Source organism: Gastrolobium bilobum, unplaced genomic scaffold (assembly GCF_033153095.1).
Source record: "Gastrolobium bilobum isolate Gb01-03AN ecotype WA unplaced genomic scaffold, APGP_CSIRO_Gbil_v1 utg10129, whole genome shotgun sequence".
Taxonomy (NCBI): Eukaryota; Viridiplantae; Streptophyta; class Magnoliopsida; order Fabales; family Fabaceae; genus Gastrolobium; species Gastrolobium bilobum.
The window spans coordinates 198,765-224,862 of NW_026896468.1; the positions used below are offsets into that span (position 1 = coordinate 198,765).

Consider the following 26,098-nt stretch of genomic DNA (forward strand, 5'->3'; position numbering starts at 1 on the left):
ATGCGATGGATCCGGTAGGAATAATACAACAAATATGCCATCGTTTAACTCGCTTCGAGACGAAACCCGCGCAAAATCACGGACTTTTTTTGTTCCATTGAAATTTTCAAAATTTCCCTTATTTTCTCTAAGGATTTTATCTTTATCATGTGATAGAAGATAAATTTATTTACTATACATGCATAAAAGAAAAAATATTTATCCTTTTAAATGACACAATTTATGTCATTTCACTCTCACAAAGAGGTGGAACCCACATCTTTATTTTTTTTTGTTCACTCTTTTTTTCCTTTTATCTATCTCTTTCTCTCACTTAAATTGATACAACTTTACAACCTTTAAAATGATACACACTTTTCCCTACAGAAAAATATGTAAACCTCATATGAATCCATATAAAGAGAAGATAAGAAATAAATGAACTTTATATATATAGGGGCAAGTTATATTTACAAACTTTTTTGTTTTCAAACTCTTACAAACTACACTAAGTACGACCGATAATACTTTAATCATGCAGTGTACGACCGGTCGTACTTAGTGCAATTTGTAAAAAAAGTTTGTAAACGGATCTTATCCCATATTTATATGAAGAAAGTTATACTTACAATCTATTTTCGTTTACAATCTTTTACAATCATATCTTAACTGTTAATTTTTGATAATCAACAGTTATCATTTATTGCGAATTAATTAATGATATTGATTTGTGAAAATAATAACCGTTGATTGACGAAAATCAACGGTTAAGATATATGGTTATAAGAGATTCTAAACGAAAATAAATTGTAGGTATAACTTTCCTCTTTATATATATATATATATATATATATATATATATATATATATATGCTTTAATGTTTCTACATGGAATGTACATAAGTTAACTACATTCGCTCCCAGAACGACGTCGTTTTGGGTTGAAAAATTAAAAAATAATAATTAAAAAGACTATTATAATCCTGAAAAAATTATAATTACAAAAATACCTTGATGTTTGCTTCAAAACGACGTCGTTTTGAGTTCAATGTAGATAAGTTATCTACATTGACTGTAGAAAAAGTGAACTTATATATATATATATATATATATATATATGGAAAAACATTTCTCAAGCAACTTGAGATAAGTTTATCTCTGGCCACCCCGAAACTACGTCGTTTTATTTATTTAGTTTCTTATATTAATTGATTCACCTTTAAATGGTTGTGGTTCCATTTTTCTCTCTCTTCCTTTATCACCATTGATCCATCTTTGTACGATTATGATTTAATGGCCGGAGATAAAATTATCTCAAGCAGCTTGAGAAACGATAAACCCTATATATATATATGAGGGAAGATATTCTTACTACCAAAATTTTCTACTACCAACTTACTACCTATCTAATAATCATTGGATCAAAGAGAGAGAATGCTAAAAAATTTTTGAAAAAAGAGAAAATGTTGATCCAATGGTGATTAGATATGTAGTAAGTTGGTAGCAGAAAATTTTGGTAGTAAGAATATCCCTTATATATATATATATATAATAAATTTATCTCGTATATGAGAAAATACATTATACTCTTTCTCTAATATTTATTATCTATAGCGTATGAAACTCATTCATATATATATATATATATATATTCGTATAGATTCAGTTAACTATAAAATCACATCGGTAAGATCTTTCCAAGATGGTCTTGTTAAGTCATTGTCCAAGTAGAGTTTGCTTACAAGGGGATGATAGCTACGATAAGCTGTGTGATAATTTATTTACTTATTTATTTATTATTCAATGATTAAATTGGTAATTCTAATTTGAAATTTATAATAATGTTATGAATTTAATATTAACTTTAGTTAAATGGGTCCCCAACTTTTGTGTTAACGACCGCTTGGGATTCCAAAGGTCTGTAATACATGATTTGATTGGAGATGGAATTGACGACCCACCTAAAGACTTTAATAAAAAGGGTTGGCTCTAACTGACCAATTTTTCTAATTTAATTTATTTTTTTATGCTCTTAAATTCTTTGAGTTAATGGAGCCCACACGGTTTAAACAAAGTTGGCATCCATGATTCTCTGGGGTTACTCCCGACAATTGTTACCCCGTTAGGACCCCACTCATGGTGGACTTAAGCACCATCCTTTCCATGGATTAAACTAATCTCTTTCAACTTAATCAAATGTATATTCATCTTTGATATATATAAGTTCAAGCTTATGTAAATTAATGCTTGTTTGTTTATTACAACAATTCCATTTGCATATGCAATTTGTTCACCTCATCACATGTCTACAATGGTTCATATTCAAACTGTACGAACGTAGATCTCTAGTTAAGTTTATAAGATTGTTATGTGTGTGTCAGTACGTGCTTGAAAGTAATGTGTGGCGTTTTGTATTTGATCAAAGTGAAAGGTTTTGAAGTGGAGACCCACTTTTCATTTGAATTTATTTTTTAGAAGGTTTTTTAAATTGAAGTTATTGTTCAAAATATTTATTATGATTCAAGTTTTGTTTTTTATGCTGATTGAGGATACGAAAATAATATATACGTACATGTTGAGCACGAAGTTTTGTTTGCAGGCTTAAAGTGAAGGCGATGTTCACTTCAATGTTATTAGAGGATCCATTTAAAATATTATCATTTAGATTTGAGGCATGACCAATGGCCTAATCTATGGGTGTATGTTTTTGTGTATGTAGAAGACTTAAATAGTGGACGAGTCAAAAAGGGTAGAATGTAACTTTATCTATGCACCCTTTTGATACCAGACCATAGGTATGACTCACTTTAACTGCCCCAAAAGAAATTCGTTAAATCTTTTCTGTGGTGATTGTTTTCTCTTACGAGACATTGTAATTAACTTTGGGATCACTATGATGTTTAGTGCCCGAAATGGTTCTTAGGCTACTAAACATCTTTGTTAACTATTTTCTTTTCCTCTCTTTTGTTATCAACACAAGTTATTAAAGCGATTCCCTGGTATCCTTAAGCATGGACGCAAATCTGTCCTCAATCCCAAGACGAAACAAATAAAATCACAAAATTATAATTTATTCTAAAACGTAATAGAAATAATAGTTGTATGTACAAGATTTAATTTTTCAAATAGAAAATCAAACACGCACCGAAGGTTTTGTAGTCTCTTCTTCCCCTTGTGATCACTTTTCACTTTTTGGTCTCTAACTAGGTCATCAAAAGCATCCTCGTGAGTGCTTTTCTTTTTCAAGGTATCAATAATATTTATAGTCATGTTGCATTTATGGAGGTTTTTGGGTTTTTTTTTTTCAAAGTTATTGGTATTTTTGCATTAGTTTATTTTATCATCAGAAATAAAAAAAGAAAATGTTTAGTTGAATTTTTTTAATACAATATAAGTAAAACCCAAATATGTACAACTATTTTTATTTAAGAGATCGCGCAACGTCATTGTTAGTGACCCTGGAAATGTACATTATGTGCCATCTATAAGCAATAAAGAAGTATATATAAAAGATTACATGTACGAAAAAATAAAGTATAAAAGATCCGAAGGTATCTATAGTTAATTTTGTTTTCTTAATAAAAACAAAAGAACTGATGTGGAGATGGAGTAAATGTCACTCCTAAGACATTGATGCCAAAAGCCAACGAATTAACCAGTTAGCTCTCACGTGTTTGTGTCTTTGCAATGAATCTCTTATCCATGCCTCAACAACATCGACGTTACCATATTTGGCCGACAAAATACTGCTATGAATATCTCAAATTGCAACCTAAATGGGGGGACTCTGATTCGTATTTTTCTTTTTTGATTCCCATTTTTGAAAGCATATTAGAATACCTGTAGGCTTGTAAAGGGTTCACACTCATCAGTCCCATTAGAATTCTGCACTCCAAATTGCCAACCGGATCATGCCCTTTGCAGCAACGAATTAAGGATAATGTTGGTCCCACTCCCACCAAGTTAATATTGTGAAACTAATACCACCAAACACGTAAATCAACTCGTAATTGGTTGTTTTAACTTAATCAGTGGTCTCGAGTTCAAATCTTTGAAAATACAGATATGTTAAAATTTGGTATGGAGAGATTTGCTACTCGTGTGATCTTATCTATCTCGAATCAGATAATTATGTAATCGATGAACTGATAGATAATATCCAAAAATATATATATTATAGAGCTGATGCTTGTCAAATTATATAGTTATAAAATATCTTATTAAAATATTCACAACTTATTGTAGACTGGGCAATTATTTTAGTAACTAAAGTAAGGTTAATGGTGTATGATGTCTCCCTCTTTTCTTAATGTTGGGATGACTTTCGCAAAGATTAATTTATTATTCTGTATACTACGAAGGTAAACTAGATGAGGTCTCAAGTTTATATGGACCATGGCTTGCCTTTTCGTTATTTGATTGATTAAAATAATAATCATAATTGCTAGTATCATGCTGTCTATCACTATTTTAAATTATGGCTTCATAACATGCCTAAGACAAACAATTATATGACTTTGAAAACAGTCACTGCAATAGTGCAATGTCACTTCTTGCTCTTATCCTCATTTTTTTAGAGCTGCTAACTACTAACTAACATTCAATTCTTATAAGTTATAACATACACTGATTGAAGGTTAAGAAATAAGAAACATTGATTGTGGACAAGAAATTATACTCGATATAAGTACGAAAATGGCCTCCCTGCACGCTTAGTAAAATGTATGATAACATAAGCCACACCCTAATTAATCAATGGTATAAATTATAAGACCCGTAATGGACAGCAGAAAGGCCAAAAGTTCCTCAAATTCTTGAACCCTACAAGTGGACAACATATCAATGCCATCTCTTTGTACCATTTCTATAAATATTATATTCAAATATTTAATTGAGAAAAAAGAGAGAGAGGAGAAATAATCAATCTCACTATTCACTAATTAATGAGTATCAAAACCAAAATCTTTAAAAACATAAGTAGGGTTTCAATGTCCTTCATGTCTGGCATCTTCCCTACCCAGCAAGCTTATTCACGAATTAACATGTCCTTGCGCTATCACCAGTGCCTCTAATGCTTAAATCTGCCGCAACCTAGACATTAATTGGCACACTAGAGAGCATGAAAGTAATTTTCAGAAAAGGTAAAACCAAATTGCATAGAGATGTTAATGAAAATCAAGATGGGACATAAAGATGCGGCGCCCCATTTTATTCCTTTCGGGTTTGGGGTTTGTATTATCGATTTGGATTTACCCTTCTCTTTCTTGAAAGTAGAAAACAATGATAAGATTTTGCCATTAGTTATAAAATATGTAATTAGTGGGTGACCTATATACATATGTATGATAACACATCAATTGAATTAACTAATTTACCCTCATCATATCTTTAACGGCCATCAGTCGTTGTAAATTATTAAACATTTGGTTGTCTCAATGTTTTTTGGATATTATATTTGTGTGAGCAACTAATGTGACATTTATAAGGCCTTGAACACTTCCACCCTTTGAGTTAGCTTTTGGGGTGGTGTATCCCAAAGTTCTTTACATGGTATCAGAGCCTCGCTGTCCCCCACTTTCTCTTGTGGAGTTTCTTAGCACAGGTAGGCTGGGCCTGTTGCATTGTCTACTCTTCAAGCCCTTATAAGAGCAATAGTGCAACAACAATTATCGCATCTATATAACTCAATGTTGAAACCGTACACGTGTCTTATCCTACATAGGATATGAATTAATAAGATGTAGGTTACCCTAGCTAACTTAATCAAAATATCATTGATGTTCCTACAAACTTCAGTGTTAGGGTCTTGATTAAGTCAAAATGGTAGCCTCTTCCTTTCCTTCAAGTAGGACTTAATTGTTTCAAAGGGGTCCATCACCTTTCTTTGGGCAAATATTGGTGGAAAAGTTTGGTTACCAGCTCCTTTTTCTGACCAATAAACTAATATTTCATTACCCTGTATATGATATTACCATGCCGAGTGAGACACACAAAGATTGAAATAAGTAACGTCTAGTATATAGGGTTCTGTTCTGAGGTAGTATGCTAATTGCTAAGCACATGTGGGGGATACTTCTCGGGTCAAAGATGAGTTCCATTAGATGTTTGATAATTACATATTTTCTTTCATTTATTAGGTTTGTCAAAAATGGCATGCTGAGAAAACAACGCTTCTTTTTTAAAAAAAATAAATAAATAAAAAATCATATCAGAAGGACTTGCATAGAACATAGCAAAATGCAGGTCAGCAAAAGGCTTGGTTTATTGATTACGAGGACCAAAAATCTATTCTGAGTCACGCTTTTATGATATAATTTGATATTAATGAAATTTTCATACACTTAGCGACCTGGATTATATATGATTACCTTTCAAAGAATTGCCATCTAATATAGGAAGAAAGCACTATGAAAGTGTAAAGCTTCAATACAATTCAAAAGATTAAATTTATAAATGATCGGTCTTTAATAATTTTATATTATATCTTTAACACATCCCCTCATCCATTTTTTTGGTTCTACTTTCTGCTGACTTAATTTAATTAGAAATTGAAGATGATGATGATCGAACTCCCAATGATTACATTGACTCTGATATCATAAAAAATATCAATTCGACCCAAATTTATACTTTTAAGTGATAGTAATTTTATGTTATATCTCTAAAAAAAACGAGTCTAAGTAAGAGAATTTCAAGCATATGATCACACTATATATTTTAAAAATTGTTCTCCCCTTTTTTTCTTCTATATGAAAATCCAAAACACACATTTCTTATGTTAAACATATTAAAACAAGCAATCTCTTGTGACAGTCAATGAGTTGTGTGGGTTTTCTATGTGAAGTTAGTGTTCATTTGACTTAATGTATAAAGGCAAAAAAGTAAATTAACTAAGGGTATAAAAGTTATGACGCCATAATTATATAGATGCGACAATCACAAAGATAAGGTTCGTTTCAGAAATGGTTGATCTAATTTCATGTTGCATGATAGAAGTTCTTTTATGTTGTAGACACCTATGATGTACAGACACGGACACGGGATACTACACGACACGCCGACACGTTAATTCTAAAAAATGTCATATTTCGACACGATGAGACACGTTTTGATATTAAATAAAATTTTTAATATATATAATATAATTTATATTTAATACATATAAGAGTCCATAATAAGTCATATAACCAATCAAATATTTAAATTTCATAACATAAATATAAATATAAATAATTTTTCGTACTTTGTTAATTTTTCAAGTCAAATTTCATAACAAAAAAAAAATAATTTATAAATTATTTCTTTTATATTTAATAAAATTAAGATTTAAAAAAAAAAACGTGCCCGAGCGTGTCTGAGCGTTGACCGCGTGTCGAAAAAAGTTGACTGCGTGTCGAAAAAACATATCGGAACGTGTCGAAGGGTTGATCGCGTGTCCCCAAATGTTGACCACGTGTCCCCAAATGTTGACCACGTGTCGGACGCGTGTCCGAGCGTGTCCGTGTCGGGCACGTGTCCGACACACAAATTTTCCAAAAAGGAACGTGTTCGTGCTTGTTAGGTAGATACACATGTGGTGGGATCCACCATTTAAAAAAAAAAGTGTCTCAATGTTCAATGGGTCTATCGGAGATAAAACTACTCTTATGTTGCATAAGAGTAGTTTTTCCCTTCATAAATATATGGTTTCCAAGTTCTCATTGGTGCATAATTTTTCCTTAAATATTATCAATTATAATTATGTCTTATCGGTAAAAAAAAATTCTCCGCCATATCAGCCGATAATCTTCTGAGGAAAGAAAAAAAAAAAACTTTTAAAATTATAACAATATCTTACCAAAGACATAATTATAATTAGTTGTTACAAATCATTTTCCTTATAGCAACGTGAGAAGTGATTTTACTTAAATATATATGGAAAACTTTAGAAGCTTCATGGTCTGTACATGAAAAGGGGTTAACATTTCATAAACTAATTAAGAAACTTTCCTCTCTCTTTTTTTCTTCTTTAAAAACAAAAGGGTAGGTATGTTAACTAGGTGTATGATTTTTGATAAATAAAGAATCAAATTTGAAATACCTTTTTGATTAAATGGGTTGAATCCAGTTCTGTGCAGACTAAACTTTTTTTGAATGGAAAAATCAAAGTCATTCCAAGGATGAAAGAAATATGGGGGAATGTAGAGACAACCGGAGAGTAGGTTTTTTCAACGGGAAACTAATATAAACTACCAAACAAAAATTCTCTCGAAGTTCTAAGTGTAAGTTAAAAGACTCCGACCTAATTGCAAATTTATGACCTAATTTAATATATTAAATGTTGAAATTACCGATAAACTTCAATTTTTAACTCCAGTGACTAGTCATCTTTCACACAGCTGCAGGTATTGTTCGACCCCTTAAATTTGTCAATATTGATGGCAAGCATTCCCCACTTAATTGCTGAAATCGTCAAGCAAGACAAAGATGTGTTTATATAATTAGTGTATTAAGATATATAATTAGAAAAATCTTATACTTACTATTATTTTAGGCATATCACTTATTTAGTTACCGTTGGATCAATTTAAAATTAATTATTGAAAAAGAGGACAAATTAATCATCTTTGATTTCAAATTAATCAAACAATAACTAAAGAGGTAATAAAAGTGATAGTCTAAAATGATAGTAAGTATAATCTCATCTATATAATTGTTATAAAAATTCTGTTATATGCAATTTGACTTTGTATATGTTTAGTTTTTTTTTTTAAAAAACACTTTTAATTATATCCTCCCTCTAAATATATATATATATATATAGAAGCAAGCCCAAAGTGGCACTCACGTCAATTCAACTTCAACCAATTGGAATTGCGCAATACAAACAAAACAACGATTGGATTTACTGCGTGACGCAGCCCACGTGTGAAGGAAAAAATCAGAATAGCTACGTTTGCTTGGCCAATAAATTTACTGTCAAGGTGCGTTGTGCACAACAAAACTGTTTAATCCTCTTCGTTTAAAAATAGGGGGAATGAGTGACAAAAATTATTTCCTCAATTACTGATACAAAAATAAGAGAGAGAAGAAAAAAATGAAAGAGAAAAGAGAAAGAAATGAGTAAGTGACAGGAATTTTTTCTTTCTTTCTATTTTTGAAGCAGAAATGATTCCCTTAAAAACACTCATCTCTCCCCCTTTTATGAATTGAAATATTGGAGAAAGTAGAGTAGCACAAGGACGATGAAGTTTTCAAACGCTTAATTTATTGCAATTTAAATAAATAATTATGAATATATAGTTGTTTCAAAATTATTTATGAATTTATTGTAGTTACTCGAGTCAAAAGTTATGATTTTCTAAAATTTTACGGTCAAACTATTAACTTTTTATGCCACGTGTCAGCACAAGAAGTGAGGTTGGTCACACACTCACGCCTAAAAGAGGCATAAGTGGGGAATAGTGACCAAAGTGCCACTATTTGACAAATTTTTTATCCAAATGCCACGCGAACAGTACTTTTTACCAGACTGTCACGCAACGTTATTCGTTACGGCTTGTAGCGAATTACGTTCGCCAGTGATTTCATGACACGTGACCACATTCCGCATCAAATTTCCTACCACTAGCGAACTTTGTCCAGTCAGCTTTTTTATGCGAAAATGTGCCACGTGTCACAAAATCATTGGCGAACGTAATTCCCTACCATCCGTAGCGAATTATGTCGCGTGACAATCTTATAAATAGTAATGTTCGTGTGACATTTGGGTAAAAATTTTGTCAAAAAGAGACACTTTGGACGATGTTCCTATAAGTGGTCACATCTTTTCTAGACGTAAATGTCTCATGGGTCACGCCTGAGTTAGGCGTAGATGGTCACGCTCAATTTAGACGTGAGTAACTACAATAGATTCGTAAATAATTTCAAAATAGCTATATATTCATAATTATTTATTTAAATTGCAATAAATTAATTTTTTTCCCTTAAGAAATATATTCAACAAAATTATTCCGTTTATGAATGTCATATTGAAATTAAAATATATATTGATTATAAGAGTAAATACGCTTTTCGGTCCTCAGCAAATTTTACGGTACCCGCTTTAGTCCTTAGCAAATAAAAAGGCTATTCGTGGTTCGTAAAAAATTCAAAGTGAACCCATTTTAATGTTTTTGAGAGACTAATATGGATCTTTTTTGAATTTGTGAGGGACCACGATTTCAACTAAATGAGTTCATTTTGAATTTCTTAAGAACCACAAATAGCCTTTTTATTTGCCAGGGACTAAAACGAGCATCATAAAATTTGCTAAGGACCAAAAATAATATTTAATTTAACTATAATCATTATTATAAAATTCCATTTTAATCTTTTCGGATGACTTACAAGTTACAACATGTTCCGTACTTTTGAATATAAGAATGACGACACTCGGACATTTATTGATATGACCTTATTTTCAGGATGTGATCAATAAAATTTGAACCCGTGCATCAAATGTAAAGTTTTTTGCTACATGAAACATAAATTGTCAATTGAATGGTACCTTACCTCGCAACAATTTCGACCAAAATTCAAGTAACAACTAAAAAAATCTATAGTTTATTGTAATAATAAAGAAATGAATATTCTTTTCATTTAATTTTTAAAAATATATAACTTTATAAAATTTTAATATTTAATTCAGTTATGTTTTAAAAACATAAATTAGAAGTAAAAATAAATAATAATCACTTTTGTTTTTAGTATCATGACAAGATTCTTGGGATTGATAGGAAAGTGTAAGTGGATATTGAAAATTATCACGTTTGGTTCAGGTTTTTGAAAAAAATACTAGGCAAATAGGATAGATGGGGAAATGACTTTTGTGTTGATTTTTTTGATGAAATTCACTGTTACAGAATACCACTTGAGATGTGGTATTTTGAGATAACTGGGGAAATGAGAAAACAGATGCGAAGTTTCTCCCGAACATAGATTTTGCAAATTTAAACAAATTTTTCTGGTAATATTTCGGTCAACCAAACAACTTTTTTTACATTTTCCTACCAAACTCACTTTCCAACCATTTCCCTAATAATTACATTTCTCTAGTATTCAAAAAATTTCTCCTGAACCAAACATTCCCCAAAAGTAATCAGTTTTTTTTTTTTTTCAAAAGAATTGTTTTATATAAGTAAAATGTTAAGTCATTAAGATTGCTCTAGTGGTAAAGAGTTTTGATAGTTTGTATTACTTTATATATAGAAAAATTATATATTTAATTCCTACCATTATATCAAAAAAAAAAAAAGTAAAAGTAAAATGTGACGTCTAGCTCTTCATTCCTGTTATTTTAGTTAATTTTACTGTTGAAAGGTTATCACTGTTTTTTTACGGACACTTTCTCAGATTTCTTGCTCAATAGCATGTAAGTGGCTACAAAAGCTAAGAAATAGACCCGAAGAGGACTTGTCTCAGACACTGACTTGTTTCTTGTTCCCGCTTTTACCGCTGATTTTTGCTTCCCCGCGCAACTATTATAGTATCCCTTTCCCTTTGTGCAATAGTGCCAACATAGACATGTTACCAAATTGAAAATCACTACTGTTACTTGTTACTGACCCTTCCTTACTCCTTACTCAGAGAGAGCATAGGGTACTAGGATTTGGTCTCTGTTAGGCTTTTTTTGCCTTTTGGCTTTTATGTGCATTTCTTCTCTAACCCCCCACAATGAGAATACTAAACAAAAACAACCCACAATGGCCAACAGTGACTTGGACTAGTTCTTATAAAAGACCTTCAACCTCCACCCAAAACGCCCCTAACTCATTTCTCTCTTTTTCTTCTTTCTCTTTCTCTATTGTCTTTCCTTCCCTCCATTTCCCTTTCCTCTTTCAAATCAAAAGCTTATATTTACATCAATTGTCATCTTGAGAGTTGAGGCTTGACAACATGGACAATAATCAGCGTGTCCCTCTTCTTAGTTGGGCTTACTTCTACCAAGGAAAGGTAGCTACTTTCTTTTACCCTTCAACTATTTCCATTGATTACAGACATTGATGCTGCTTAGTTTCATGTTTTAGCCATTTAAAACAAAAGAAAAAAGTGTAATGGGGTTCATAATCTTTGCAATTTAAGGACTAATTCTTCATTTGTGTTGTTTAATTTAATTGACACAGTCAATGGAGGAGCTGAGACAGTCCCTCCTATGCACTACTCTGGAGCTTGAACAAACAAGAGCTGCAGTTCAAGAGGAACTAAGAAAAAGGGATGATCAACTACTTAATCTAAAGGATCTGCTTAACAAAACCTTGAGAGAAAGAGATGAAGCACAAGAGAAATGCCATAGACTTCTCTTGGAGAAGCTCGTTTTTCATCAGCAGCAGCAACAACAACAACAAACAGGTCCTCTATCTGGACTTTCTAGCATTGAAGATGAACCAAGAAGAGGAATTGACTCTAACAATGGCCATTCATCATCAGATTGTGAAGAAAGCATTGTTTCTTCTCCTGTTATTGACCATTTTCCTCAACCCCAATTGCCACCACCACAACCACAACCACCAGGTCAAACACCATTACCATCCATGATTGAACTAACACCAGACAAACCATTACCAGAAAAGGGTAAGTTTTTACAGGCAGTGATGAAAGCTGGTCCTCTCCTTCAGACCCTTCTCCTGGCAGGACCTCTTCCTCAATGGAGACACCCTCCACCACCACTTGAGTCCTTTGAGATTCCACCTGTCACCATACCTTCACCACCACCACCACCGCCGCCGCCGCCGCCACCACCACCACTACCACCACAGCTCCTCCGCCAAGATTCCTTTTTTAACACTAATGGTAGCAGCAGCACCGCTACTCACTGTGGAAGACTCAGTAGAAAAAGGATCCTTTGTGATGGGTCTGATTCTCCTTCAGAGACCAAGTACCAAAGGGTTGTGCTTCCCTGATTTCTACTAAGTCAGATTTACCCACATAGTTTTTAATTTATATATCTTGCAAGTTCATAGGATTAAAGGTTAGAAGATAAGAGTAGCAAGCTGGTATGTCACTGATCTAGAATATGTACAGCGGTTTGTTCTAGGACACAAGTTATTCGGATTTAACTCATTTGAGAGAAGAAGATGAAGAAGAAAAACGTGCTTGATTTAGGATTTCTGGCAAATATTTGGGGGGTGAAGAATTTATCCTTGGCATTTTCCCCTCTTCACATTCTACTTTTGCTTCATGAAGTGAAAGGGGACTTGATTTCTCTGAAATTATTATTATTATTATGTAACAAAGATACTGTAGTCCAGCAAGCATGTGATTTGTGTATGTGTATGTGTGTGTTTGTTTGTGATGAGTGAGATTGATCTATAAGATCACATCACAAATTAAGAGAATGGGTGTGTGGTGGTTGGATTGGGAGAGATGAGCACAAAGAGAAGGTCTTTGAGCTCTGCTTGTCGGGTTGAGTGGACCCTAGAATTAGATTCAGGATCTATTACTAGTGTGATGTATGATATGATTATGTTAAGCTTTTTGTTAGGGAAGTTATGATGATTATTCAGGTCTAATCTTTATGTTTTTCCATAAATTATTTCTTATTCTCCTCCCTTTTGTATTTACTAATTCACCTAAGCCCATTTTCGTTATCTGCTCCCACTCAATCGATATCTGTTTCAACTGATAAAGCTTCCATTAAGAAGGAGCAAATATTTCTTCCAGTCATGTTCAATTAAACCATGGCAATAGGACAAAAAAAAAAACAAAAAGAGATTCTACTGACAAATGAAACATGATACATTGTGCGAAAAAAAAGTTGTTAAATTATGAAGTCACAAAACATTTTTTATTCCTGCAATGCAATAGATATCTTATCCCTCACTTTCTTGGGGGATGCCACTTCTCATCTAATAAATCTTCTTATTAAAAAACAAAACAAAAAAACTGTTCTTGTTATCAAACTATCTTTTAACACGTTTAGTTCAGTTTTTATAGGAGAAATATATATATATATATATATATATATATATATATATATATTTTAAAAAGTATAAAGTCGTCATTTTTTTAATTTTAAAATAAACTAATCGAAAGATGCTTTTTTCGAATTTGGTACTCTTTTATTGTCCCACACTAGGATGTAAACATAACAACCGTTCACACTAAAAGCTCACAATAATGGTTAGTGCCGGCAAAATGGGATTGGCCCAACAATCTATGGGAAAAACTACTCTTATGCAACATAAGAGTAGTTTTATCTCCTACACACTCATCGAAAATTGTGATATTTTTTTTTTTTTTTTTCTTTAAATGGCGGACCCCACCATATGTATCTCTATAACATGAGAGAAGATCTCTCATGTAACATAAGATTAAATGAACCCACAATCTATTCTCAAAAGCAGGATAAGATGGACAACTTATTTTTTGGCTAGTTGATAGTTGGGCGGGGCGAATTAGTAGGTTCGGATCGGTGAGCCAAATTTTTCATCATATTTTTAAAAAACGGAACGAGGTGAGCTAACTTATTTTTTAGCGGGTGAATGGCTAACCCGACCTGTCCACTTTGCTACCTCTAATATTAAATATTAATGGTACAAAAGTATATTTCACATACTTTGCTTATTCTTCTTTACAAACATTTATTTATTTATTTATCAATATTTTTCTTTTACTATATCTTTCACGTCAATGGCTCATAATAGATTTGTGTGTCTGCACAAAAGTATTTGTGCATGTAACAATACTCAAGCTAAGCCATGTTATACAAACTGTGCAATGCCGTGGTGATAGGGACAAGGGCAGGTAAAGGGAAGAAGAAGTCACATGGATAGTTGTCTCCAGAGGAGACATGTAGATATAAGCCAGTGCAAGGCTTTCTTCACGAATAGTACCTACAACAAGTGATTGTTCTAAATGTTACACCATATTAGCGTTATCACCTATAATGATTTTTTGTTCCTCGTATTCAAGGTCCTCAAAACTCATGGCATTTTGACCTCAATTTTTTCCTATCCGCATTTACACATTACGTCAATGCATCCTTGCCAGGTACGGCAACAAGAAGTCCTTGAAAACACGCTAAGCCACATTCTGGACAGTGAAATTGGGCGCAAATGGCGCTACTCGTGCATTACAGGACAATAGATATTCGTATTTTGGTCAATCAATAGGAGCCTAATAAACCAAACAAATGCAACTCGGGACACAAGTTGACATCTCAAAGAAAGTTTGAGCTCATAAAGCCTAAGCCCATAGTTATAAAAGAAGCCCAATAACAGTTTTTGGCACAAGCCCAAGTCAACCTTTTACATTCAAAGAACAAAATGAATTGAATTTATTTGTTAAAATATAATAGTCAAATAACAGGTCAAGCCAATAAAAAAAAAAAATCAGTTTTCTAGAAAAAAAGAAAAAGGAAAGAGGAATCAAAAACTGAGTTCAAAGTGTCTAGGAAGGCTTATTCCATGTAGAGGCTTGAAGATAATCATTTGCTTGACTGCATTACATACCCCATTGTTCAAAACATTAGGCAGACTCCACCTTAAGTGTCTCCTTCTCGTCAATTATTGAACGCAGCCCATTTCTTTCTTGAGTCTCTTTGTGCCTTCCAGAAGTCCCTAGTCACCATTCCATGGTCCACATAATATTCAATCTCCTCTTTTGAGTCAGGTCCATGAGGGCATTAGATTCAGACTTGATATATTGACATCTACTAGAGTAAAAAAGAAAGCCCATACAAATATTTCACAACCGAAAAATGAAAGATACAAGCACCACATGACCAATATGTGCCATTGTAATCATTTTAAAAATGAGCTCTAATACTGAGATCCCAATAGCATGTAGGAAATTTTAGTGTTCTTTACCAACGCTGACATTTTAGAAAATCTCATAAAGAAATTCAATGTTTATCTTAAAATATTTAAGGATGACTTGAATTTTAAATTTTAAACTTTGTAACAGTTGTATTAATGATGCAATTATCTCTCATTTATGATTTCGTAACAACCACATTAATAGAGCATTAACTCCTCATATTGGTTGTATTGAAAAATGGTTACATATCTCTCCCTTATATCTCCCCTTTCATTTGATAACATATCTATTTTTTTATTGAGTACTCATAATTTAAGTTATCAAACATTTATTCATTTTTTCAAAAATTTATTATTAAAAATATTTAATAAGGATACTGGGATTTCAATTTCCATCGAACTTGGATCCTTTATGGTTGTAAACAGAATTACAAGAGGTGCAATCAATCATCTGACAATTCAGTCTGTCACGGATAATTCAATAATTCTTGCTACATATCACAGGGTGTACATTTAATATATAGTTGGTAGAATTACATCGTCAGTGAGCATAAAGTTTTAGTTAAGACTAGTCGTAATCAGATGATAAAAATATACACCTATGAGGTTATGTGTATGATCCTTTTATGCATTTCCCGCCCCCCAATCTAATTTTCAAGATCTTCTAATTCTGCTATAATGCTGTTGTTTCAGACCCCTATATCGTAATTCAAGTGACTATACCTAAACTTTGTTACAAATAAAAAAATATGTGGACAACAGCCAGATGCATATAATATTGGATTCCTCGTTTCCGTTGTTGTAAATGTGAAAAATTGCAGCAAACATATTTATAATAAGATACGGAGCCAGATCTTAAAATAAAATAAAAAAATTTCATGAGATGGATCCGGATTCTGTGGAAATAAAGTTGTTGCAAATTTTTTGATCTGCAGTAACAGTAGAGCTATTAAAGACTATAATATTAGGGAAATATTTTTCTTATGTTGTAGAAAAATAGTTATCTCATGTTGTAGAGATAAAATTACAAGTGAGACCCACATATAAGAGGAGAGAGAGAAAAAAATGGTGGGACCCAAACCTTTTATGTGTGTGTAGGAAAGTTGTTTATCTCATGTAAAATGAGATAAACATAACCCATAATATTATGCACAAACTGTCCAAATGATTGAATTTAAATTATTTTTAAAAAAATCACGCTCATGTCAACTGTGGATTAGTGTAGTAAACCTGCATTAATCTATCATAATAAACGGATTGGACACTATATTTTAACTCAAAATTTTAAGACAATAATGATTCCTTCCACTTATATTAACATCACTTAACCTGTTATAATCAACGTGAGACTCCATATTGAATATCCCAACAAATGCGGTTGTGTATGTCTTTCCCGTTAATGTTAAGCTTACTAATCTTTATATTCCTTTATTGCCAAAAATTTAGTACTTGTTGAGATGTAGTCAAACTTCTATTGTAATCAGTTTTGCCCTTGGAGAAGGGAAGTGCCTATCTCTGTCTCTGTCTCTGACAGACTTACACACTGGTCCTTGTTGGTATAGTTGCCGTGAACGTGGGCAACTGGTATGATGGATACAAGACTTGATAGTGTATATATATACATACATTTGAACAAGTATACCCCAGGATTTAATGACTCTAATCAAAGTCAGTCGTATATGCTGCTGAATCAGAGAGTTTTGTGGGCCTCAGTTAAGTTAAGCAGTGAGTTTTGTGATAAACCTTACTTTATTTCAAGCCTTTTGCCTTGATGAATTGGGCATATACATATCAAATTTAATTAATGCTATACATGAAGAAGGTAGAGTCTACTTGAATAATGCCAAGCATTAAGAGGTCCAGCATTGTTTGTTAGTTATCTGTACAACGTTTGTAGTATACTAATATTAAATTCAAAATTGAGTAATGAATGAAAAAGTATGTACAACCACTAATCATCATGTTTTATTGTCCTACGTGCGTATAGCTGTATTTGATCATCATCAATACTGCAACCTACAAGCAGTTACTTGTGATAAATGTCCATTTGTACATAAAAAATTAAAAACCATGTGATTATGTACTAAATAAAAAATAAAAAATAAAAAATAATGTAATTAATGTTTCTTATGTTGTAATTTATTTCTTACATACACATAAAAATATGTGACGTTATGTCTGATCATATGAAAAGTACAAAGAGAAAAATAAAATTTGGATCCTACACACTTTATTTATACGTAAAAAATAAAATTATCTTTGATAGCACGAGAAATACTCAACCCAAAAATCATACAGATCCATGTGCAGTTAGGAGTGCTTCTCTGCATAAACCGATTTCCTTAGCATGCACTGTCGTAGTCACAATCAATATTCCTTCTGAGGCATCTTCTGCAAAGATTAGGAAACAACGATTCTACCTGACTTTCTCATGCTTTCAACAGTTGAAATATGAACCTTGAGCTCTCAATCGTTGTTTCCTAGTCTCAAATGTTGAAATATAACCGTTAGAAAAATATATAAATCGTTGACGGGTCTTCACTTAACAACTTAAATTTTTGAATTTAATTAGTTCTTTACATGATATCAAAATTTTAGTGTCACGAATTACTCATAAATCTCTTAGATCCTGATGTTTAACATGATATTAGAGCCAACACCAAGGTGTACCCCAAACAACAACGAGACAACCAATGGGGGCTCGAGACAGCGCACAAAAAGCCAAATCATGAAAGAAAATAAAAGAAATGGAGAAAATGCAAAAGAAGAGAACAAAAGAGCCGAGCAAAGAGAGAAACAAGCAGGGAAAAAAATAGAAAATAGAAAATAGAGACAGAGGGGAGAAAAAAGATGACAGCAGCGAAAATCTCTTATGCAGAGTGATATCTCTTATTATCATAATAAAATTATGGAAAAAAGAAATAAGAGAAGACGGGTTAAGATTTTTCTCGTTAGGCTCTAAATATCATGTTAAATATTAGGATCCGAGAGATTTATAAGTAATTCGTGACACCGAGACTTCGATACCATATAAAGAATCAATTCCACTCAAAAACTTAAGCTGTTGGGTAAAGATCAACTGTTTCCTTGTCTCAATTGTTGAAATATAACCCAATAAAAAAATTTACATGTAAACTTTTTTATTGGGTTGATATTTTCTTTCCTCTCTCTTTGGTATCCAACCTGTAGGATCCATATCTCACGCCATTTTCTCCATTCCCAAAACTTGAAGTCAAGTCCTCAGATTAAGGGGAATAAGATACTTGTCATTTGAACTTATAATTGTTAATAAGATTTTCTAAACCTAAGTCAAATAATTTTTTAAGAAGGCACTCTTATAATGCTATTTACTATTTAGCCTTATACTGGCTAAAGGCAAAATATGCCAAGATTTCATCAACCATAAGATCAACCAGTATCTGGCAGGCGTCTCTGGTTCTACGGGCGTCGTTAATTTTAGACCACTTTGTGACTAAATAAGTTTAATTATGTAGCCAGATGGCTGAATAAAATTCACTAAGTTAACACACAACTACACCTGCTTAAAATTGCTATCTTTAGAGTACTTTTATGTGCTATCGTTTTCTATAAAATTCTGGAAGACCACAGAAAGGTAATGAATATATTATAACTCCAGCTCTGCACCATTTTAATTATGGGTTTAACGTCTCATTTAAAAAGACACAAGTTGTGTTATTTAAAAGGACACAACTTGTGTCCTTTTAGTGACTTACACAGAGTATGACCAGTCATACTCTGTGTAATTCTGAAAAAGTTATTTTTTTCACTTTACACGTCAGTGATATGACTGAGGAGAGAGAAAAAAAAGTAACTTTTCATATTTATACAAAGTATGACCGGTTATATTTTATGTAAATCATCTAAAATGACACAGATTGTGTCAAATTGTGTCCTTTTAAATGATATTCTTCTTTCCTTTAAATATTTTGATTAATTGGTTGACACAGCAATGAATACTTCTTTTCCACTTCACTTCTTTATAACAGATAATTACCTTCTGTTGTCTGCGTCATATTCATACAGGTTATTTATGAAATGTGAATCAGAAAGTTTTAGACTACTAATGCCAAAAATTTATTTATCCCACAAAAAAGTTTGAGGCATGCATGATTACTCCTTCCCATCTCTGTGTGCACTCTTTTTTCAATTCAATTGCTAGTGCCATACATTAACATTACAGTAAACCTATCCTGGGTAGAAGACAATTGGGTCATGCAGCTAAATCATTAGTGGGAAAATAGGCTTTTTGACCCTTATGCCCCTTAATTAATAATTAATTACCAAATTGTCCCTCATTCAAAACTATTTCGAAAATTTACCCTCCCCAACAAACATAACACCAATCTGCCCCTGTTTGACCGTTGACCACGAAGCCTACCCGGGTACACCATTACCTACCCGGGTAAATTTTGAAACTTTTTATCTACCCGAGTATGTAGGGGTGTACCCGGGTAGAGTTCTTGAATCTGGGAAAATGTTTGAATTATTTACCCGGGTACGGAGCAGTGTACCCGGGTAAATCGCGTCCAGAAACCCCAATATGTATGGGTTTCGGCCATTGTTGCGAGGTATAGGGTTTTTGAAACCCCAAATCTTTCTCTCTTACCCTCTCTAATCCGAAACATCACACATATTTCATCTCATCATTTCAGAAAGCTGAATCTTGGTGGGACATTGAGATTACATCTCCACACTCTCATTTTGTGCTAAAAAATCCGAACCAACCTCCAAACCCAAAACCTAGATCTAATTTTTGTGTGAAAGATGAGTTCAAGTCCAAACATGGTTCCTATAGTTGTTTACTACAATGGGAGGCATTTTGAAGGTCCGAACGGTGTCCGATTTGAAGGAAAAACAAAAACGATGAAAATCAAAGTGGGCACTACATGCAATGAACTGAAGGAGAGAATTCTTCAAAAAATGGGGTCAGAAGGCATACATTCCATCCACCGCATGATAGCCAGGTTAGAGACTGTAGTGGATATGGATACAATATACTACATTGGAAACGATATAAATGATGATGAAGATGTGGAGTTCGTAACAGATGCGTTTGTTGAATGGAAAGTATTAAAATATATTGAGATATATGTTGAAGTTGATGTTGGACAATCTTCATCTTTACCGGTGCATACAACCACTACTGCACACTGTACCGGTCAAGAAGATACAGTTGTACGATCTTCTGCACCTCCTCAGGTAGCATGGGATGAGGATGAAAAGGATGAAGACGAGGACTATGTGGACAGCGAAGATGAGGGAGAACCTGAAAGTGCTATTCCAGAAGGTGATTCGTCAGACACTGACGTGGACGGTAATTTTGAGGCTGACATGAGCGCCGTAAGTCTCGGTACCCCAGCCTTGTCACCACTTCATATCGACCCAGTCAGTAGTGGTAAGTTATTAAATTTGAATATTTGCTTTAGACAATTTATTATTTGTGGTAAGTTATTAAATTTGACATGATCTTTAGATGCAGGGTCTGAGGAGCCATTCTGGAATGAAAGCCAACATTATTCATTCATTAACTGGGCGCACCCTAATGACGAGTTGGAGATCCTATATGGCGATGATGACTTGCACGGAGGTTGGAAGTTAGGAGATCCGTTATTTGTGCAACAAGAATTTGGGTCCAAACCAGAATTGCAACATGCTGTGAAGATACATTGTATGAAGGGGCGCAGGACAGCCATAGTTGAAAAAAGCGACGAGTCAAGATTTGTTATGAAGTGTAAAAACCATGCTGACGGTTGTCCCTGGTATATGAGGGCAATTAAGCCGAAGAAGGGAGCTAACTGGGTGGTCCGTAAATGGGGTCAAGGTCACACATGCCTAAATCAAGGCCTAGCACAGGATCATAGACAGTTGGATTCAAATGTCATTTGTGCGGCTATAATGAGTATGTATTCTACTGTTTATTTAATGATTCAGATTAATTGAGAATATGGTAAAGTTAATTTTTTTTTCCAGATATGTTAAAGGAAGATCCATCCACAAGACCAGCTCTGATACAGGAGAGGATACAAGGAACATATGGATACAACATAACGTACAGGAAGGCCTGGAAGGCAAAAATGAAGGCCATCGTTAAGTTGTTTGGTGACTGGGAGAAATCGTACGCATTCTTGCCAAATTGGCTGAAGTATATGACGGAGGTGAATGTGGGTTCTGTGTTCAAACTTGATACAAATCAATGTTTTGATGAACGTCGGGTTTATACAGACAGGGCCGTATTTCAAAGGGTTTTTTGGACATTTCACCAATGCATTGAAGCATTCAAACACTGCAAGCCTATAATTCAAATTGACGGCACTCATCTGTATGGGAAGTACAGAGGTACTCTATTGATTGCAACATCTCAGGATGGAGATGGATTTCTGCTCCCTATTGCCTTTGTTGTTGTTCCTCCAGGTGAGTAAATAATTTTGCTTTGGGGTATGTGAAAGCATGTGACCCTTCTTTGCCACTTCATACTGTAAATAATTTCTGAGCTCATCCCTATTGACTTTGTTGTTGTTCCTCCAGGTGAGAGGTTGGATGATTGGTCCTGGTTTCTTAGCCTTTTACGTTTTCATGTCACACATAGGCATGGTATTTGTCTAATATCCGATCGTCATCGAAGCATCATAAGGGCGGTGAAAGACCACGGAGGGTGGCAGCCTCCATATGCTTATCATGTATTTTGTCTACGTCACATCGGAAGCAACTTCAATACCCGTTTTAGGAATGTGGAATTGAAGAAAACGTTGATGAAATTAGGTAATGTACGGTATAATTACTCACATTTTCAACCATTTGAAGAAAACGTTGATGAAATTCACTAACCAATGCATATGTCATGGTTTTTTGCAGGGTACACATGTTCAAAGATAAATTTCGACATTAGGTACAAGGAATTTATCGAGAACAATCCTGAAGTTGCTTCATGGTTGGATGCGATTCCGAAAGAGCAATGGTGTAGGTCGTATGATGAGACAGGACGTAGGTTTGGTCATATGACAACTAACCTATCTGAGTGTGTGAATAAGGTGCTTCGTGGAGCACGAAATCTGCCTATATCTGCATTGGTCAAGATGACATTCAGTAGACTCGTTGAGTATTTCGTTAAGAGACGTGAAGGGATTGAAAAAGATATCTCACAAGGTTGGATAATTTCAAAGAAGGTTGAGGCAGCGTTGCAAAAAAATGATGAATTGGCTGGCACTTATCGTGTGAGGATATATGATAGTGAGCTGTTATTGTTTGAGGTTGAGGATGCCTACAATCAATCTACACACGAGGTCGGTGACATCATGAGAGTGGACTTAATCAATCGTACATGTCAGTGTGGTAGGTTTACAGCAAGGAGGTATCCCTGCAGTCATGTATTAGCAGTTTGCAAGGTAGCCAAGCTAAACCATTATGATTATGTGGATCATGTTTTCAAAATTCCAACCATTGCTAAAGTATATGCTGCACACTGGTTTCCTATTGGCAATGAATTGTTGATTCCATCCGTTGTTGGGCCTACTGTAATTCCGGATGCTCAGTTGGTACGTGCAAAAGGAAGACCAAAGTCTTCAAGGATTCAGAATGAGATGGATTGGGTTGAGTCTCAACCCTCTAGCAGTCAGAGCAGATGTAAGCATTGCAAGCAAGTTGGACATAACATTCGTACATGTCCATTGAGACTAAGACAAGCATGATTACGTATTGTTTTTGTGTAGTACTTTGTTTTGTAATGACAATCACTTTACGTATTGTTTTGTTTCCTTGTACCCTAAACTTTATCTTGTATTAGTTATGTATTGTGTTGTTGAAATGTATTGTTGAACTGTATTCTTGTGTTGTTGAAATGTATCCGTTAAGTTTAGCGAGTCACTAGTTCCGTATTGTGCAATCCGAATGTCTACCATACCCATTTACCCCTTCCCCGAGTCAGTTAAGGTTATTGTATTACACATCAATTACCAAGATGCTAACAAAATGGATTGAACAGCACCTGCTGCTGCATCTGCAACTGGTCTACCCGGGTAACTCGTAATGATATACCCGAGTATATCCTACCCGGGTAGACTAGTTCGTGGTACCCGGGTAGACCAGTTGCAGATGCTGTTGCAGATGCTGTTTTGGCAATTTTTGTTGCATTTTGGTAATTGTTGTGCAATACCTACATACGGTATGACTTGGGGGTGGATTGATTTCGTAGAAATAGGATGCAGTAATCAAGATGTGCGCCAATCAAAGTTGAACATGAATATTAAAGTACTTTGGGTTGAATTGATTTCCAAATTAATTATGACAATATTAATGCAAGGTCCCATACTAATGCATAGAACCAACAAGTCTGAACGTGCGCAAAACGAAAATTTCATTCATTCAAATTTTGAACATCCAGTACAAAAACATCCATGCAATGTAGGTAAAGTTCCTAAATGTACCAAAATGACTACATTACATCAAACTAAATCAATGATATGAAACCCTATGGACACACTAATCCGATGCCGTGTCCTCCCCATTCTCTTCATCCGATTGTGTGTCATCCCCATTGTCATCATCCTCCTCCTCCTCCTCCTGAGTATGGGCACCCTCGCCAATTAAACCCTCCAAGCGTGAAACCCTTGTGTCCAACCGTGCAACCCTTGTGTCCATCTGGTTTCGCCACTTGCTCGTGCTCTGTCTATATCCTCTAAAGTCAGTAGTCAGATCATATAAGGATGCCATGACATGATCAAGTGTCCATCCACCCTCAGGAGGAGCTGGTGGTCGCCGACTGCGGGTGGGACGTGTCGGTCTGACATCAACCTCAGCAACGCCATCATCATCGTCATCATCATCAAGGCCTACATCATAAACCATGAAAAACAAACTTCAATACCACATTAAAAATTAAACAACACAAAATTGCATAAACTCATAAAGACCAACACATCACCTGCAGGTGCATCCTCCATCTCAGCATCGTGGTGGAATGGGATCTCAGGTGGTTCTGGTGCCTTCTTCCACGTCCAGATACCCGCTCTGTTCGGTAGGATCCCACACTGCTTCAGGAGCCTCTCACCAAATATAGCATTCCAGCCTCTGGCGGTCTTCAAGGTCTCTGTTGCCATAGGCACTCCAAATCTATGCAGAATCTTCTGCACCAGAAATGCAAAAGGCAATTCAGCCTTCTTTGACTTGGCTGCCTTCCACATCAGTATGCATATGTAATGCCTCCAGTTCACCTGCTGACTGTGAAGGAGGGCCCACAGGATGACAAAGTCCCCTTCCAGCACCTTTGAGTGATTATGCGGGCGCTGGAAAATAAAATGTGTCACCACATAATGAAGAATGCGAGCAGAAACTGACAAGTTGCTAACAGGATAATGAGCAAAATGACCGGGCTCAGCGTCTGCCCTCCTAGTCTCTGTAACAATGGTCTCCCGGTTATAATCACCAAATATATGATGGTTGTCTCCATCATATAGTGCTGCTCCTGTGACACCATCAAAATCGAACCCCAGTAGCTCCGTCCAGATAGGAGCAGTCATGATGATATCAATCCCGCAGACACGGGAAGTCAGCTCGCCTTGCGAGTAGCCAAGGTTCTGGTAGAAGGCTCTTACCATAACCTCCGAGTATGGGCACCGCATCTCCGCCAGGTGAAGTAAATGTGTCTGCTCAAGAAGCGGCACAATGTCAAAACGCTCTAGGTTGAAGAATGCCGAATCCAGTGATTTCGGTTCGCAGATCTTCCGGGTCATGAAAAACTTCACGAACTTCTCGTGTGAAGGAATGTCATCCTCAAACAAATATCCGAACGTCAAGTCCGGAGCCTGACTCGAAGCAGCCTGGGGCTGAGAGGATGACGACCCATCGTGACGACTCTTGGTTCTTCTCTCGGAACGGGTCACTGGCAGCTTTGAAACGCGTCGAGAGGTCATTGTGTCACACTATTAAACTGAAAAAATAACCAAAATCAGAAATTAGATACATAGGGTTAGGGTTAGGGTTAGGGTTAGGGTTAGATTCAGGGTTAGGGTTAGGGTTAGGGTAAGCGTATGACATACAAATTGATAAAATAATTCGGACAGAATCAAATGATATAAACGAAAATACAATGAATCAGAACAGAAATCATAACATAATTGAAAAAACTGAAAAAAAAATGCACCTTTGATCGATTTCAATCGGTAGAAGGCAGAGAGGTTGCAAGGTCCGCGAATGATGATCACAAACAAGACGAATTAGTGCAAGATTATGCCTGAAATCGCTCAAGATGACACTCCTCCAGCAGCTCTCGAAATGGGGCTGCTGGGGTATTTTAAAACCCTACCGTCGATGTTTACCCGGGTACACTG

General features: G+C 34.7%; 2 protein-coding genes across 2 annotated transcripts; one reads left to right on the forward strand and one right to left on the reverse strand.

Moving 5' to 3' along the window:
- The first annotated feature begins 11,722 nt into the window (after nt 1-11,722).
- On the forward strand, nt 11,723-13,497 carry LOC133299892 (uncharacterized). Its single transcript, XM_061499387.1, has 2 exons — nt 11,723-11,952; nt 12,123-13,497. The coding sequence occupies exons 1-2, from the start codon at nt 11,896-11,898 to the stop codon at nt 12,897-12,899; spliced, it is 834 nt and encodes a 277-aa protein (XP_061355371.1). The 5' UTR covers nt 11,723-11,895; the 3' UTR covers nt 12,900-13,497.
- Nucleotides 13,498-24,175: 10,678 nt separating this feature from the next.
- Nucleotides 24,176-24,789, reverse strand: LOC133299882 (uncharacterized). The gene is made up of 2 exons (XM_061499377.1): nt 24,694-24,789; nt 24,176-24,601 (listed from the first exon to the last, which is right to left on the reverse strand). Exons 1-2 carry the CDS (start codon nt 24,710-24,712, stop codon nt 24,252-24,254), a joined length of 369 nt encoding a protein of 122 aa, XP_061355361.1. The 5' UTR covers nt 24,713-24,789; the 3' UTR covers nt 24,176-24,251.
- Between the last annotated feature and the right edge of the window lie 1,309 nt (nt 24,790-26,098).